Source organism: Nymphaea colorata, chromosome 6, assembly GCF_008831285.2.
Source record: "Nymphaea colorata isolate Beijing-Zhang1983 chromosome 6, ASM883128v2, whole genome shotgun sequence".
NCBI lineage: Eukaryota > Viridiplantae > Streptophyta > Magnoliopsida > Nymphaeales > Nymphaeaceae > Nymphaea > Nymphaea colorata.
Genome location: NC_045143.1, coordinates 15,847,551 through 15,865,682, shown reverse-complemented (window position 1 = coordinate 15,865,682; position 18,132 = coordinate 15,847,551). Strand labels below are relative to the sequence as shown.

The window sequence follows — 18,132 nt, the reverse complement described above, 5'->3', positions numbered from 1 at the left end:
TTGAATGGTTCGAATCAGACCAATTCAACCTAAATTTAATAACATTGATTATTAGATGGTTTGAAAACTCCAAAACCCTACGAAATTTAAAAACTGATTAAAGTCTCAAGAGGGAAAAAATACGTCCTATGCAGATTAATAAAAAAAATTATCACACTTTTACGGACCCATAAATGTAAGTCGATGACGATTAATAATGTCGGTCGGTTAAAAATTTACTGATGTCCATGACAAGTGTCGATATAAAGCTTTACTGACTATTACAAAATGTAGGAGAAATATGATATTTAGCTAATTGTTTCATATTTGATATTAGAATAATACAATATTTTTATTTCTCCACTGGATGCCTGTAAAATAATATTTTCTCTTCTGTTTGAATATGAGTAGCTTGCTGTTACAGCATTATTTTTAATTTTTGGGCACACGTGCAGTGTGCACGCACCAAAATTGATTTTCTGCTTTGCTTGCAAGCCTGCATGAAAGTGAATATGGTGTAAAAGTTCTGTTCTCCATTATTTTATATATATATATATGTGTGTGTGTGCATATATATATATATATATATGTATATAAAAGAGAGAGAGAGAGAGAGCCACAAATTTATATAAATATAAATATAAATATAAATATAAATATATATATATATATATATATATATAGAGAGAGAGAGAGAGAGAGAGAGAGCCACAAATTTCAGTTCTCAGGAATCTTCTGTCTCCATTGTTCTTCGTAATACTATTTTTTATTGATATTTCCTGTATAATCAATCTCCTATGTTGTACTCATCCAATTGGTTTATTGATATTTCCTTTATAATCAATCTCCTATCTTTTACTGACATTTCCTTTACATATATAGTTTACCAAATTTGATGCTTTGAAAGTGATTTAAAGGTAATGCGAGCTTTAATTTTTTTCTGATTGAATCATGTTTTGAATATCTCTCGCTCGCTCGCTCGTTCGTTGGATGGCTATTTAGGAATGATGTGCTTGCCTATGGAATATTAATGAGGAGCCAAATCTTACCTGTGTACAGTTTTTAGGTGGCCCAGTCAAGGGGAAGGGGCTGATCAATGACTCGTTGCAAGCTCGGTTTTCTGATTATGTGTCTTTTGAACCCATTATTCGAGTGACTTTCCTTTCGTTGCTTTTCGTTCAAACATTGGGTTGGACTCATTGTAACGTTCAATGCTAACCTTCTTCCGCTCTCTGTCTCTCTCTATTCTCATTTTTGGTGCAAGAAAACAGGAGACTGCTGGTACTAATAAGATAGGCAACAAAAAGATGATCCACTGAAGATGAAAAACGGGAATACACTACAGCCGATCAGGCGCCAAAACCTATATAGGAGCTCACGGTGACTCATATTTTGCACGAATAAAACATGCATATGAAACACGGGATCAACTTTTTCATCTCGCTTCTTCCTCCTTGGATGGCGGCACGAAGACTTGAAGAGAGGGAAACGTATGCGGACGAGTCCCTCTCCCCCACTGCCCTCGTGCATGGGTGACTCAGCTAGGGCCCAATGGAGCCACCTCTGTATTTTGGAAATTTGGTGCATGAGGGTGATTAACAAGCTTCCCCTACACAAGGATGTCTCTTCTCAATGACTGCTTTCCGCCAACAACGGGGATTCTCTTATTGTGCTCTGCTAAATGATGGATCAAGATAGTTAGGTACAGACGGGGAGAGAGGGATGCATTATTCTCCATAGTGATGGGTTCAGCAGCACAGCATTTAAGAGTACTGCTGCTGTTTGAGTATACTTACCGCATGAGGGAGTCTGAAGCAAAAGGAAGGTGGCTCCGATCATAAGGTAGCAGAGAAGCAGGACCAATCCCTTCATATAGTGGGAAACACCATCCTGCCATTCAGAATTCCTCATCAGATCAGCCAGGCACCCCAAGGATGAGAATAATAAAATGTGTCAGATGATCTGCTTGCTTTTGTTCTATTGATTTCTGTACATGAATGCCAACTAGAATTGCATAAACCTGTAGAATGTGCATCGTGACGATGACCGACATGATGAAGGAAGCTGTCTCCAGGAGCTTGTAATCAAGGTCCATATCGATTCCCATTATCCAACCGACAATTACAATCAAGGGAACCTAAAGAAAAGAAACGTGTAAGTGCCTATCATATGACCAAGTGCTCAAATAGTTTTTATCACTGCTGATGCAGTTAATCTGCATGCAACTTACCACGAAGAGAGAAATCTGGGCCGCGGAACCCATGGCAACCCCCAAAGAGATATCCTGCAAACAAGACAATAACTAAGGGACTAAGCGGCCGAGCAAGCGAGCTGAGTGGAAGGGGACGAAGTATGTAAAAACTAAATGGTGCAAGGTTGATGTATAAGATATACTGACCAGTTTGTTCTTCATTGCGAAAATGATTGAGCCTGCATGTTCTGCTGCATTTCCAACAATAGGTAGTAGGATTACGCTGACAAAGCTCACAGATAGGCCCCATGTCTCCGACGCGTCCTAGTTGGAAGATCAAGTTGAGTTTACCATAACAACATCAAATTAAGAAGCGTACATACCAGAGAGAGAGAGAGAGAGAGAGAGAGGGACGACCTCAATGGTGCCAACCACTAATTCCGAGAGGATTGAGATTATGGCCGTCATTCCAAGTAGCCAACAGACGGCGCTCCACAAACCTATGACTACTTCTTCTTCATTAACCTCACCATCCTCATCTTCAAATGTTGTCTGTAACCATCAACCCAAACAATGTTGTTGTTAGTGGAATGCATATATATATATGTGTGTGTGTGTGAGAGAGAGAGAGAGAGATGACTGCTGCAGAGCTGATCATGAGAAGGATCAGTTCTAGTAACACCAATTCTTCATAAGGTGATAATTAAGCAGATCAAGTAACATAGCTCGTTCTACAATGTACATAAGGCTATTATTTAATTACTGGTTAACTTTACACTTTTTTCCCCGTTTTTCGTTTTGTAGATGATTGTAAGGTGGGAGAAAAAGTAGGGGGCAGAGAGTAAGTGCCGCGCGGGCCGGCTCATAATGAGGACGAATGAGCTCCGGGGCCCATGTCATCAGCGGATGCCGCTGATGAGGTTAAAGAAATTATAATTTGGATGCAGTTGAATTAACTTGCCCATCTTACCATCTCTGTGGCCTCGAACAGTTGGCGATGTGTTCTGAGTTGAAAGAAAAGGTATGCGGCATAAGCGATGAGCATGAGGATGCTGCCCGCTCTGGACAAGTGCAAAGGGGAACCTTGGGGCACAGAACCGGTGCTCTCAAAATAGCTGAAAATCAAAGGCAGCAGTTGGCAGAGCGAGGACATCAGGAGAAGACTGCAAGTGGCTCCGGATTGCGTCTGTCACATGTGACAAATTAAAACGAATGAAAGAAAGCCGCAATCAGTCAAGTAAAGTATGCCTATAATATATATGTGACAAATTAAAACGAATGAAAGAAAGCCGCAATCAGTCAAGTAAAGTATGCCTATAATATATACTAATTCCGCATGGTGTATACGTGTGCCGAGATGCATGAGGTTGAATTGAAAAGACAAAAAGGAAAATTGAAGCATAGCATATATGAGGCGGTGGTAGTCCGGCTCCTCACTTGGTCGAACTTCTGCTCCTTTCCCATATTCTTGAGTCCTCCCAAGAAGAGGGAAGTCCCCAGCACCAGCAGCATATTGGAAAGAACAGAGCCCAGCAAGGAGCACTTGACAACCTCCATTTTGCCCTTGGCTAGAGCCAATATCGCTATTATCAGCTCGGTGGCATTTCCGCACGTCGCATTCAGGAGACCCCCAACTGCAGTCACATTCTCAAAGCCAAATTAAAGCTTAGCATCATGCATAATCATCAAGCCCGACTCCTAATTCATACAAAGCGATGGAACGGAGTACTCTATCTTATTTTTCAAGGACAAAATAGAAAACCTTAGAGTTTGATTGATGTCTACTCATCCAAGAAGTCCGTTTTTGTGTTCAAAAAGTTGGCGCTCGTTGACCGGGGCCGAAGGGGTGCGTGTGTGTGGTTGAATGTTGAGGGACAGAGGGAGGAAGATCAATTGTGAAGCCGTGGGCAACCGGATTAAAATGTCATTCCGTAGCAAAGCAAGACTGAAGAGTAACATTAATTATTCGGGCGGAGTCAGACAGAATGATGTTTTGTCGTTTCGCGTCGTGGGTAAGAAACGGACAGTCGTTAGTTACAGAGCAGGACTGGTTATAGAAGTGTCCTGAGAAGAGCTGAAAGGACGGTATCATATCATATACAGGTCTCACAAAAGATAACAACAGCTTTCCTCGTTGGGGGATTATCTCGCATCAGTCTCATAGTTAAGGGAATGCTATACCTGTTGGTCCAGTGTAAAGTGCAATCTGCCTGTAATAATGTGGAGAGACGAGCATAAGAAAAGAGAGGGAGTGAGATGGAAAGAAAGGGAGAAAAGCTCCAATACTCACTCTGTCAGGAAGCTTACACGTTCCGCGAGTTGCGTGAGACCCAGTAGGCTCAGCGCGAAGATCCATACCTGACGTTCGAAGTTTTATATACAACAGCAGAAAAAAAGCAGACAATCAGTCTTTCTCTTCAAACTAAGTTTAACTCGATCGGGTGGTCAATATCAACAGTTGAAGCCTTACGCAGCTTCAAGGGCAGCGTGTATTACGATTACTTCATCGATCTTCTTACGGAGGACTTCAAGTAGGAAGGGTAAACGAAGAAACTAACTGGGGTTGTTTCGTGCGTGTGCAAGATAAGCAGTGTCTATATATATATATATATATATATATATATATATAAACGCATGCCACCAATAATTAATGAATTTGCTTACATTTCCAAAGTGGTAGAAGTAGGCTATGAAGGCAACGGGGATGGCGGGGAAGAGGACGGAGAGTTTGGTGCCGAGAATGACTTCCTGTAGGTTGGCCAGCACGGCCGACACCAAGCCCAGCCGGACCTTGGACAGCAGCGTCAGGTCCGACTTCTTTCTTAGGGAGGAGGAGGACATATTGTGGGCTGTGCGCCCGCCGTGCTTCGTCTTAGGGACCCTCCAGCTGCCCTTAGCCGATCCAAGCCCTCTCTCCAGCCTCCGCTCATCCGGTAGTAGTGCCCCACCGTCCTCTCCTCCATTAATCCGCTTGCAATCCATGGAATCGAGCTGGCTAGCAAATAATGCAACTAACTTGATCCGTTTCACTCTTAATTTGGTCGTGAGATGGGAACTCGGGACTGGAGATGCCCACTAATATAGGCATCATGCATGAAGTTTCCTCGCAACTTCATAGAGGATGCGTGGCAGACCAGCCAAAAAACTTTTGGCTGCGCTCAGGGAGCAAAGATATATCGTCGATAAAATTTCAACAGTTGCAGTAAACAGTGTTCAAAAAGCAAATTAAGTAATTATAATCACCAACAATTTTATAAATGTGGCCCGTGCTTAAGACCCAAAACTCTCCAACTATCACGCCCGTCAAAACCCAAAAACACCACCTGACCTCCTCTTCCCGCAATTGGATCAATTTCCATTATAAGGAAGTGGAAGTTAATCGTCATACTAACTAATTGGAAGAAAAATCAATCGGAATACGCATTCACTGAACTATTGCTTTCCAATTTCATCCCCTAATCCATTTTCAATCGTTAAGCATGTTCAAGATCTTCGCAATAATATTTTTCTTAAAGTAAATCCTAAATACGATGTAGGGTCCTTGACTTAACTCCCTTTAAAGTAGATCTCGAAATTTAAGAAAAATGACATTCATGAAAGTGAAAGAAAAAACAATAGATCAAATAAAAAAGTATTTATTAAATAAGCAACAAAACTATGAAAGGAAAATCAACAAGAAAACCTAGCCTTAAAATCTAAATCCCTCAATCGGCAAGCTATAATTACAGAAAGGAGAGAGAGATCTCCAACTTACTAACACAGCAAGCAACACAGTGGCCTTGCCTTGTTCCTGCCGATGGCCGAGCGTATATATGATATAGCAGCTAAGGTGAATCCCCAAACCAAAAATAGAAAGACGGCGGCAACCGTTCCTAAAGGCAAAAAGTCATTGCTTAGGTTAAAGCCCACACTTCGAAAATTCAAAGACTGAAAGCCTCATCCCCTCTTGACCACATAAAACTGTCTTCATCGTCCTCCTTGTGATCTGCAAGCATTTTTAATTTTTTTTTTTTGTTTTTAAATGCAGTAGATTGCATGATCTTAATTTGTTTTATTTGCAAATGCTAAAGGGCTAATATTTTGAGTATTTTCACATTAACACTAGCTTTTGCAAAATAACAAAGAACCCATTAATAAGAAGTTGCATGCACCACGCCCCTTTGAATCTAACGGAAGAATAGTTGGCATTAAAATCATGCAAAAAAGAGCTACCTGCATGAAGTTTATAATAGTACCATGCACAAGCAATATCAGCGCCGTACCTGAGAAAATAAAGGTTGTTTCACAAAATTGTATTGCAAAATATGCATGCATACATAGAGGTAAAATGGCAGGACGCATGACCAACAACAGGTTACTTAGGTCAGTAATCAATTGGATTGGCGATGCTTGAAGGAGAGCCCTGAAGGATTCAATATAATTAGTGCAGATTGCTTAATTTTAAATCGTTAACTGATAAAACATCTTTTTCTTACAAGCAAGAAAGTGCCATTGAGAAGCTATATTTCTTGAGAAGCTATATTTCTTGATTGACATGTAGAGTGTGTAATATCCATAAAAGATTGCATGATCAAATAAATAAATGTTTTATTTTATTATGATTAAATAATAAGCCTGTGATACAGCATCACACAGACCATCAACATGCATGCTCCTAATTTCCTTCTCCATGGAAGTTTAAAATGGAAGATTCATAAAGAATGACAATTCAAATGCGAAGATATGCATGTTGCGTGTTGCATGGCCTTCACGTGCAAGCACCTGCAACCAAAAGAGCAGCACCCGTCGCTGCACCGTAGCTGGTACTCGATTTGGCCACTTGCAGTTGACGGCTTGAATGCGAGTGGCTTCGCGGCACCTTCCTTTTCTAAGCCCATCGAAGAGACAAGCAAGGTCGGTTTGTCCTAGCTAGCTAGCTGGAAGATGGCAGGAAACTTCTTCAAAGATGAGACGAGAGAGATCACAGAAAGACAGAGATGGATCATACATTCATACATCAGAGGAGGAGAAATCGACGATTCCTGGAGCACATGTTCCTCCATGATAGGAAGGTTTGCAAAGGGGGCTGTCGTGTGCATCAATCTTCCCCCAATAACATTGTTCATACAAATGTCACTTGCTCTACCATACTTTCAATGCTTCAATGTCATTCACATGATACATGTCGTAATCATCTTTTTTTGGAGCAAATGCATGGTAGTCATAAATCTTGATAAATATAAATATAAATATATATATATAAATATATATATATATAAATATAAATAAATATATATATATATATATATATATATATATATATAGAGAGAGAGAGAGAGAGAGAGTAACGTACATTTTTTTATAGAGCGTCCACACACTCGTAAAAGAGAAAAAAAAGTATAAAAAAAAAAACTGCTTTTTGGAGGGGAAGGCCGTCCCCTCCCTTCGACCACTCTGTCGACGCCCTGCGAAGCGTCGCTGGAATAGTGGAGGGGAGGCCTTCGCCATCCCCCACTGCCGCCGGGGGTGGGGCGACGCCTCTCACTGCCGTGAACTACTGCAGACAGTAAGTTCACGAGCGACAAATTTTCCGTGTCGTCGTACTCTTTACTTGAAATTCTTGACATAAGGATAGACTATATATATATATATATATATATATATATATTTATTGGTTGAAAGGTTTTTTTATTTTATTTTATTTTGTATTGCTAAAAGTCTTCGTAAAATACACCTTTAAAAAAAAATGTTAGTGTAAGTCACTGACATTGCCGACGGCCTAAACTATTGGCAAAGACGCCCTAAGGTTGTTGGCATTTCCGATGCTGATGGCTCTAGAGATATTGGTAAAAATTTCGTTGGCAAAATGATTCCCAACCTTGGGTGTTGGGAATTTGTGAACCGTTGGGAAATTTTTCTGACTATAGCCGCGAAAGATGGCGGTGGGACGATTATGTCCGATTTATACCGGCGATTTTTTTCACTGCTATATCGAGACCTCACATCTCTATGGCCAAAGCAGATAAATATCACTTGTGATTTTATGTACAAAATGTACATATGTCTAAACAAAGATTACCATTGAAAAGTTAATTGATGATGAGAAAAATTTCTGAAGCAAGAGAGAAAGAGAGAGAGAGATACAAAACGAGAGGGATGAAGGGAGAGAGTTAGAGGGGTGATGATCATAGAAAAATCTGATTCAAGCATATTTATAATGGCTGGAAGATGAAAACTGCCATCATAGAGCTGGAAGTTCGAAACACACTTCAACTTTTCTTCGTGTTTATGGCTTAGAATGGATTGTAAACTAAGGAAGGGGAAATATGCAAATTGAGAGGGACATAATGAGTACTTAATGTCATCCACACACAGCGTTTATACTTTGGCAGTTCAAAAGCATAGTTTCGGAGGAGAGGACAGTGATGGAGATAATGGAGGTGATGTGCTGTTGTCTATCTCTTTTAACTAAAAAGTAGAGTGTGAATGACATCAATGTTGTCCTCATTTCAAATGTTTGTTGACCAAGCTATAGAACATATTATTAGCTAGTTTTGTTAAAACAATAAAAAAGAAGCTTACTTCACGTTCAAATTATGAAATAACTATGAGGGAAGGATGGATACAAAGGCCTGGAAGGATGGATATAATTTCGCATAATCTTTGGAGCACCTCAGAATCCGTATCATTGGCCTGGATGGATAAATATAAAGTTGTTTTCTAACCGATATAAATCGAGGCAAGGTTTTTCCTGTGGAGTTTCCTTTTCTAGCTTCCCTATCCTAAGCCAACAGCTTATTTGGGACATCTGATCCCACGCTACGTGCTCTAGATTTTGTAAAGCTTGGAAAATGGGAGATCAGGCTCTTCTCTCCCTAAGTTTCAGTCCTTGTATACAAATTTTCGTTTTACTGAATGGTAACTGTTTTTTTAGACATTTGTAGACATCAAATCCAAACCATCCGATCTTAAATCAGATGGCTCAGATCTATTTTCCTTTTCCTTTCTCTGTCCGTCTCTCTCTGTTCTCTTCCCATCTCCTCCTACTTTCTCCCCTCTCATACGTTCTAAAAGGAGCAATCCCGTGGCGACGGCAGGGAGGGAGCAGCCCTGCCGTCACCGGTGGGGCCAGGACGGCACGGCAGACATCCTTTGGCATGACCAATGCCATCGAGAGAGAGCCAGAGAGAAAGAGTGACGAGGAGAGGGATTGGGGGGGGGGGGGGGGGGGGGGAATATAATAAATTTTGGGGACATGACATCCCCTATATACAAAAGCAATCGGCAAAAACAAAAGCAAAAAGGCGAAATATACAATACAATGCACAGTGAGAAGAAATGTGTGAATAGAGAGGAAGGAAGAAGCGGTACCGTCACCTAGCCGCAGACGAACCACGGCGCCTTAACCGAATGACAAACTGGACATCCTCCTGCACAAGACTAGCCACACCATCTGACGAAGAGAAGGTGTCCCTGAATACCCTGTTGTTGCGCTCTTCCCAAATGCGCCACCAAGCTGAAATGAGCCATCTTAAAAGGGAACACAATATGAGGACTTCCCAAGAGGTCACCCATCTCAGTACTACTCTCGCCCAAGCACGCTTAACTTCGGAGTTCTGATGGGATCCGGTGCGTTAGTACTGGTATGATCGCACCCAATGGTTTGGGCCATTTGATTTTAGATGGATGACTCAAATTTAATGTCCAAGAAGGTATGTTCAAGAGTAGGGTCTGCATTTAGGACTATATATATATATATATACACGTATGTGTGTGTGTCATTTTATCTATCTTCTAGTTTTGCTAGAGAGAGAGAGAGAGAGAGAGCCGATAAAATGAGAATGTATATTAAAATTGGAGGACAAGACGTCCCCTACATACAAAAATTGGGGACAAGAAGTCCTTTAGTTACAGTAACAAACCGCAAGGAGAGAGAGAGAGTAGCAACTAGAAAAGCTCTATTTCACACTATGGTCATATGTGAATATGTGAAATTACATATACTAGACTAATTTTCTATGGATCCAATGTATAGATGCATCCAGCATATACATCTAAACCATAAAACTAAGAAAATTTTCGAAAATTTTAACTGTATATAAAAAGACATAATTCTAAAACAAGGACATCTCGTTAAAAAATTCAAACCACATATGCTGGAATTTCGCAAGTATTTGTGAATTAATCACATTAACTCAAGACATTCTGACTTCATTTGTACTGTTCAAGTCATACCAAAACAACTTCATAAGATCGTCAAAACTTTATGCAACGATCTGAACTTCGTATTTGAAGACGTCATAGTCAATATGCGTTATCAAATACCAACACATATATGTTACTAGGAAGACAAGGCTTCGATATGTAAGCTATATCATTGTAAAAAAGTTTAACAATAAGGAAAGAATGAAATGTTTTTAAAATTGACATGCCATTCCTTTTAAAAACATTTTTTTTACACCGATCTTACTGAGAAAAAATATATATTGTATATCAGCAAACCTGTGATTCGAACTCGGATCGGCAGATGGCCGGATCATCAGGTTCGTTGACTCAATCGAGTTTTAAAATAACTTGAATGGAGGAGTCAGGCTGATACCAAGTCAGGCGAGTCAGTTGAGCCAAGGGCAAACCGGACCAACATTTGATTCGTCGCCAGGTTTTCCAACAATTCGAGTTGACTCGGCGATTCTAGAGCCAACTCAGCGAGTCAGCTAACTATGTTGTATATTATTACATGAACAAATTGAGTTGGTACAGAAGTAATTAGAAAAATTAAGGCTCCCATGCTCCGTCGCAAACAAGAACCACCTTGAGAATAAAATGTCATTCTCATCACACGAACATAATTTCCAATATTCGGTGGTATAGTCGTGTTCGATCCCCTTCCACCATACAACCCATAATTTTTTGAAGAAAGATCGGACTGAACATACCATGGTTCGGAAGTAAAACAATTTTAATACTCTCCTTGCCAGAGGATGGCGTGAAAGACGATCACCTTCTAGTGCAGGAAAAGACAATAACAGTGGTCACAATTCGAGCAGCAAAATAACAAAGAAACTGATCTTATTGCAATTAAATACCTAAAACATAAGATACTTTTTTTACCTAACCACTTGTCCAGCCGCAGATGAACAGTAAACTTTGTCCGTGTTAAGAATGCTGGCTTTCAGACAGCACTTAATTTCAGGATCTGTCTATAACAAGCAGCGGCAGAAAGGATTTACACTCAGCACAGAGATAATGTTTACATCTTAGTGGTGGAAACTCAATAGGAATCTCTGTACTGTACAGATGTTAACCGTCCATCTACTTATCTTATCACGCTGCGTGTTATGCTTCCTTTCACACAGTGCTTAATTTCAGGATCTGTCTATAACAAGCAGCCGGCAGAAAGGATTTACACTCCTTAGCAGAGAGATAATGCTCACATCTTAGCGGTGGAAACTCAACAGGAATCAGCATATTTTATGACGCTGCGTGTGCAAAGATTGTGAAAGCAGCCAATACAAATCAACTGTCACGGCTGTTTCTGCGCACGGTAGATGGGACAATTAAATATCCAAACAGGCCATCTACAGACAAACCAGCCACCCCGATCACTTCTCGAGCCAATAATTCAGAGGTGCCTTGAGTGAATACATGTTCCAGATTGATACTTCCAACTTAGAAGCGTGCTCCAAAAACACTGTGCTCGTGTGCATTAGTATTATCAAGATTCAGTTATTGTCGTGTCATCTGCTTCACATACCAACCAAGTCCCTTTTTTTGAATTGAAACGAAAATCCGTAAGTTGAAACCACCTCTGGATTCCTGGCTTTTGTGTTGTATAGAAATGCGCCAACATATTATCAAGTCCCTTTTCGATAACTAGTAGGCAGGACTACCTTTTCTAATCTTGGTTATGGAAGAACATGATTAAGCGGCAGAACAAGGTTAAAAATCAGGTGGAATGGAGAGTGAGAAACGGCGAGAAGGCCAAATTTTGGATTGACCTGTGGCAATCTTATACTCTTTTGAACTCGGTTCCAGTCGAAAATTTGTCCCCAACTGATACCTATCCTAAATACTTCTATTAAGTATATGTTATCCGATTTCAGACATGGTTAGAACCTTAACTTGGCTAGTCGGATCACTAGTAAAATCCAGTTAACTAACCAGGCTGATATATCCAGAACAGACATTTCCGATTTGGAATGGTAAATAGGTGCAAAAATTTAGAAGGAACAGTAAATGGGATCGTGTTCGCAGCTCCACTCTATACATGAAGTGGAGGGCTTTTCATATGTAATATAGCTATAGCCACCTCAGATTCCAGTGGATTCCCTTTCTAGCTTATGAGAACAAAGTGCCTACGCCAGAGAGACTGCAATGTCGCTTCAAATTGCTAGTAGATGTGCGTTGTGTTACTTTGAACCATGTGGAAGACTCCTAGCATCTTTTCCTTGGTTGCAAATATGTGGCTTACTCTTGCCATCTCATTGTTGATAAATTCAGGTGGAGGAGAATTCCACACTCTGCTGTATCTCAAGAATTGCAGCACTGGTTGGCAGCCTCTTTCGAAAGAGGCTGGATGAACAAATGTTGGAAGTTGGTAGTTTCCGCCGTAATGTGGAAGGTCTGGGCTGTCAAAAACCAAATTATTAGTCAAGGTAATCGTTTCAAAAATGCTATTTGGAAGACCTGTAGTCGTCATCCTAGCTAAAGAAGATTGTAAAGAAGTGCACCCGTCGCTTAAATAATCCATATGGGCTTTCAGTGGTTCATGGCCACCTCCAGGGCAATAATCTATGTCTACCTTTAGCACTGTGGGTGGACAACAAACTTGGACTAGGTGTCCTATTGTGCAGGGGTGGGCGTGGATAAATCTGTCGAGGACGAGTTTAGAATAACTGAACGCTTCATTTATCCTGAAACAAAAGCTCTCTCCCAGTCTCTTAACACAAGTTGATATTGTTCTCCAAAGAATGGAGTCTTTTCTAACCATCTTCCCTAGGAAGAAAGTCCTTGTGAATGCCATTGAACGAAGAAATCTAACTCTCAGCTGTTTTTCTTCTGTTGCCACCACAGACTACAAGATTTGCACTGTTGAAACAACCTTCCTCTTCAGATGGTAGAAATCGTGCTTGTTCCGATGCTTAGAGCTGATGCATAAGTTATACCTCTGTACCTTGCTGATGTGCTTCCAGGTTTGGGGATAGCAGTTAAGCAGCTCCAATTTCTGGATAAGAAAGGTTAGGGAGGCCCTCACACCTGCAGGTTTGCATCGGAAGTATAGAACAAGCAAGGGAAAGAACCGAGGGGTAGCAAGATATTAGATATCACATGGGCGTGGTCACTCACTCGGATGTTCCTCGTTCCCATAATTGAAAGAGAAACTTCTGTTCTACAACTTCATAGGAGCAGGATAAGACATTTACAGGGACTCTAAGAGACACTCAGTTATCGGTTTGGGCAAGAAGACCCTCTTGCGATGGCCTTTTACCATTCCGAACTTGTTTAGGCCTAGTCTACAGATGGCCCAGTTTTTAACAGAAGCATCCACTATCAGACCCGGGGTGGTGTTTGTAAATTAAAAAGAGAAGAAAACGGCCATCTAATCATCAGAAGTTCGAAAGATGAACGGAACTAGAGACGCATAACCTTGATTAGCGGCCCGAGCTGCACATCGAGTAAAGATGATAGAAAGGAGTATAATTGGGAGAGAGAGGGAGGAAACCAAAAATCTGTTTAGGACTCTATGGCAACCCTCTGGATCCGCAACAAACCACATATTCGACGACCAGCAATCTGTTTAATCACCTCGAAACTAAACAACAAATTGAAGGACACGCATCTGTCTAATCGCCCACCACAAATCGGACAAACAAATTCTGTTTGATCACCTTAAATCTAAACATCGAATGGGAGAACCAACAATCTTATGCATAAACGAAAGCTTGAGCAGAGCAAGTAATACTATGGAGAACCAACAGTCTTGTGCATAAAGCAAAGCTTGAGCAGAGCAAGTAATAGTATAGCATACTCCTTATTCATTCTACTATCTTAGTTTTGAAGGTCTCGCTAATGGCAATCACCTAGAGTCGTGCTCATTCTCGAGTTTCTTCTTTCTGCTGCTGCTACCGCTGCTCCGTGATCACTCTGACCGGCTTGCATACCTCTCAACTTTATCATCCTTGAGGTTAAGGCCAACCATAGCTTCACCTAAGCCGCAGCTCACTTCTGCAAGGATATCAGGATCGCTGTAATGGGTTACAGACTGGACTATGGCGCGAGCACGCCGAGACGGATCACCACTCTTGAAGATGCCAGAGCCCACAAAGACGCCATCACAGCCCAACTGCATCATCAAGGCAGCGTCTGCAGGCGTGGCTACGCCACCGGCAGCGAAGTGCACCACTGGTAGCCTGCCAAGCTGCTTGGTCTGCATCACCAGGTCATAAGGAGCGGATATCTTCTTCGCGAAAGAGAAAACTTCGTCATCGTCCATGTTGCGGAGGATCCTGATATCACCCATGACGGACCTCACGTGCCTGACGGCTTCTATAATATTCCCCGTCCCAGCTTCTCCTTTAGTCCTGATCATGGCCGCCCCCTCCCTTATCCGCCTGAGGGCCTCGCCCAGGTTCCGGCAGCCACAGACAAAGGGGACACGGAAGTTGTGCTTGTTGATGTGGTGCTCCTCGTCGGCTACAGTAAGAACCTCGCTCTCATCAACATAGTCGACGCCGATGGCTTCGAGGATCTGAGCCTCGACGAAATGGCCTATCCTTGCTTTGGCCATAACAGGGATGGTGACGGCCTGCTTGATCTCCTTAATGAGGCCCGGATCGCTCATCCGAGCAACACCTCCCTGTGCCCTGATGTCAGCGGGAACACGTTCAAGGGCCATCACCGCGCAGGCACCGGCTTCTTCGGCAATCCTGGCCTGCTCCGCGTTGACAACGTCCATTATAACACCACCACGAAGCATCTGAGCCAGACCCACCTTCACGGAGAAGGGGGACTTCTTGGCCTCAGTAATGGCACCATTCCCGTAAACGGTCACCACACCAGTATCGGCCATCTCTTTCTTTTTGTCTTCTCTGAAACTGATCCCCGGCTCACACCTAGCAAGCAGAAGGGGGGAATAGACCCACCGGCAAAATCACGGACGGGAACAGGGATGGAATACAAGATCAAGATCTGCACAAAGGAACAAAAAAAGACGCCAAGATATATATGAGCGGATGCCCAGAATTGCCGAGATTGTTTTGACCGATTATCTACAGCTATTTTGGCAGAAAATGTCCTACCAGAGGAAAAATATATATCCCGCTAAAGAAGGAAAAGAAATTCACATATCAACAATGGCAGAAAGAGAGCGAGGGAGAGAACAGAAACCTTGCTTGTAAATGAGCACGACGACAGAAGGGATACGCAGGAATAGAGAAAGGCGGTTTCGGAGACTGGGTGCCTTCAGGGTTGGGGTAGGGCAACATATATATACACAAAGCACAGGCTTGGTGTCACTACTTTTTTTTTTTTTTCTTTCTTTCTTTTTTCTTTTCTTCTGCCCTTTTGTTTCTAGAGTAGCCAATCCTTTTATTTCCTCCATAAAAAGCAAAGAAAGGATAAGGAGGCCGAGTTGCGTGATCGACTTGCGTGCCTACAAATATAACCTGAAAGGGAAAAAAGAAGATTGGCGGGCGGTGTAATTTGAGGTATTTATTCGATTTTTTAAAAGGAATATATATATTTTAGACTTGTAACCTGTTTAGTAAGCTTTTCCTTATGTTTTTAAGAAGTTTTTTAAATATTTAAATAGGAATATTTTTTGTTATTACCTTTAAATTGTGCACAGTGGTATAGACATAAGCCGTTCCGGAGAAAGAAATGCGGGTTTCAGTGTTATTAAAAATAAGCCGGCATTTCTCCAGCATTGCACACTCATTCAGAATCACCAAACTTGTGTCGATAATGGTCATGGAGATAGCAATGCAACCAACGCCATAAAAGAAAATGGCTCGCGCACGCGCAAAACACATTATTTTTGAGGTATCGGACCACCCTCGAAAATAAACCTCTCATTTTCGATCCCTGCGTCCTCCACTACTTTTTTCTTCCGATGTCTTTCCCGTTGCTCTTTCCAAAATCTGTTATTTGTTGATTCTTATGGACTGTGGTGGTCGACGGTAGCATGTGACGCGTAAAAAGTGCAACGAGACACTTACTGGGACACCTAGGGGTTAAAGCAAGCGTCGGCATTGAACTCTTGACTTCTTAAAGGTGAGGTCGGGGCCAAGTGGATATAGCACCCTTACCAATTTCTTAAAATGCCACTAACCTAACCAACGATGTTATGCCCCATGAAATTTGACCAAAATGTTTAAATCACTCTTATTGGCCAGCATTAGCGAGCTTTGTCCCCAACTTTTTTCTCCAGTACTCATGTTCTCAAGGATAACTTACTTATATTCTGTTCTAACAACCAAGTTTATTTGGTCCTACCAATGCTTCAAACTATCTTCGTGGTTGTAGACAATCACCTTTTGGTTTTAGATTCCGAAACTAAGGACAGCGAGACACTCAATTTAGTATAGAAACCAGAAAGCATTACAAAACTAAGATTAGTCGAAAGATTTCTGATTTGCGAAGGATGAGAATCCTTGTTCTGGTCTATGCATCCATCAGATGAAACACATCCTTCCTGCTAGTGCACGTAATCTGCTATAATATTTTGTGTCAACTTCAACTAAAAGCCAGCTCAATGAGGGAGTTCATGCCCGAGTTCATTTTCCTGTTGAACTATATGCTCTTACACAAGTGCCTTAATGGCTTTCCAAGAATAGACACTGTACAGATTTTCTGCTTATAGCGATTCCTCTCAAGGCCAAGCTAGCATCACAGTGGGGTAGGTACTTGACTCTTCTATTACCCAGGCCACTAGTTAAAACGATTGAACGATTATGGTCATTAGAGTTCAATTACCTCCATCCTAATTGCCCTGCCTAAAAAATACCATATTATTAATTAGTTATAAAACTACTTTAATAGTCCTTTAATATTGTTCATAGTCTTATGTGTCTCATAACAAGTTATCAACTGTGTTCCCATAGTGAAAGTAGCTATAGGTGTTTGCTTAACGCTTGTCTATGAATCAACATATTGACATAACTAGGCATGAGAAACCCAATAAAGTCAGGGTCTAAGTACCTGAGAATCCCCAACTGATCTCATTTCTTGTATGTGAGCATGAAATCTTTTTGTGATTGTAAATACCACATTATCCATTCAGTTTGTTCTCCACGTATCTAAATTGTGATTGCTGAGGTATCTAATATTCCCCTGATGTATGCAATGCCTGCGCGAGTGTAGACCTACACATACATCAAATTTCTTACAGCTGACACATAGCAAATCAGTTCCATCTCTTTCATCAACCTCATTCTTGGGATACTAACTAAGATGGAATTTGTCTCCTTAGTAGTAAACGTATCTTTTGTGTCATATCTTTGTAATACTTACAATTACTCATTTATGCCAATCGAAGAGTATCTCAGAAACAATCTCGATATATCTAAAACTAATTGCAAAAAAGATGCCACCAATTATCTTTTATTTTAAACTGTGTTACAGAAAATTCTTGGTTTCATACTGTATGTTTACTCTCACAATATTTTTACAAAAGAAAAAAAAAGAACGCAGGGGTTACAGCGAAACCACTAGCCATAACAAATATTGGCAGGCGGTATAGGAAATTAGCTAGTAGCTACACTGCATGTGAGGAAAGACAACGAATTTCCTTTGCCTACGCGCAACAGATTAGCCTTAATGTGAGGCATATGAGGATAGGACTGATATATAGAAGACCCAACAGTTTATGGCTTACCAATGGTTCCTGCTGTAGCATATATCATTCCTTTAAATTTTTAATATACTAGTTATTAAAAATTTTTTTACTAGTGATAAAATTATAATGAAAAAATTTTAAATACATA

At 41.1% G+C, this 18,132-nt stretch overlaps 2 protein-coding genes and 1 non-coding gene across 6 annotated transcripts; all 3 read right to left on the bottom strand.

The window, feature by feature from the left end:
* Positions 1–1,272: 1,272 nt before the first annotated feature.
* LOC116256833 (vacuolar cation/proton exchanger 1a) lies at positions 1,273–5,763 on the bottom strand. 2 transcript variants are annotated; one of them, XM_031633338.2, is made up of 11 exons: positions 4,835–5,763; positions 4,461–4,528; positions 4,352–4,380; positions 3,608–3,804; positions 3,141–3,356; positions 2,588–2,722; positions 2,378–2,494; positions 2,210–2,263; positions 2,000–2,116; positions 1,776–1,869; positions 1,273–1,656 (listed from the first exon to the last, which is right to left on the bottom strand). In XM_031633338.2, the coding sequence occupies exons 1-11, from the start codon at positions 5,150–5,152 to the stop codon at positions 1,589–1,591; spliced, it is 1,413 nt and encodes a 470-aa protein (XP_031489198.1). In that variant the 5' UTR covers positions 5,153–5,763; the 3' UTR covers positions 1,273–1,588. The 2 variants fall into 2 exon arrangements, with proteins under 2 accessions (XP_031489198.1, XP_031489199.1); XM_031633339.2 differs by having other exon boundaries at positions 1,273–1,653; positions 4,835–5,750.
* Positions 5,764–9,687: 3,924 nt separating this feature from the next.
* On the bottom strand, positions 9,688–9,806 carry LOC116256934 (5S ribosomal RNA). Its single transcript, XR_004173254.1, has one exon. It is a non-coding gene; the product is annotated as a 5S ribosomal RNA (ribosomal RNA).
* A 1,395-nt stretch (positions 9,807–11,201) lies between these two features.
* LOC116256064 (pyridoxal 5'-phosphate synthase subunit PDX1.3) lies at positions 11,202–15,694 on the bottom strand. 3 transcript variants are annotated; one of them, XR_004173040.2, is made up of 3 exons: positions 15,536–15,694; positions 14,230–15,337; positions 11,202–12,777 (listed from the first exon to the last, which is right to left on the bottom strand). XR_004173040.2 is itself a non-coding variant. In XM_031632217.2 (2 exons), the coding sequence occupies exon 2, from the start codon at positions 15,216–15,218 to the stop codon at positions 14,289–14,291; it is 930 nt and encodes a 309-aa protein (XP_031488077.1). In that variant the 5' UTR covers positions 15,219–15,337; positions 15,536–15,694; the 3' UTR covers positions 13,994–14,288. The 3 variants fall into 3 exon arrangements, 1 of the variants encoding a protein (XP_031488077.1); XR_004173041.2 differs by having other exon boundaries at positions 11,202–12,772; XM_031632217.2 differs by lacking the exon at positions 11,202–12,777 and having other exon boundaries at positions 13,994–15,337.
* Between the last annotated feature and the right edge of the window lie 2,438 nt (positions 15,695–18,132).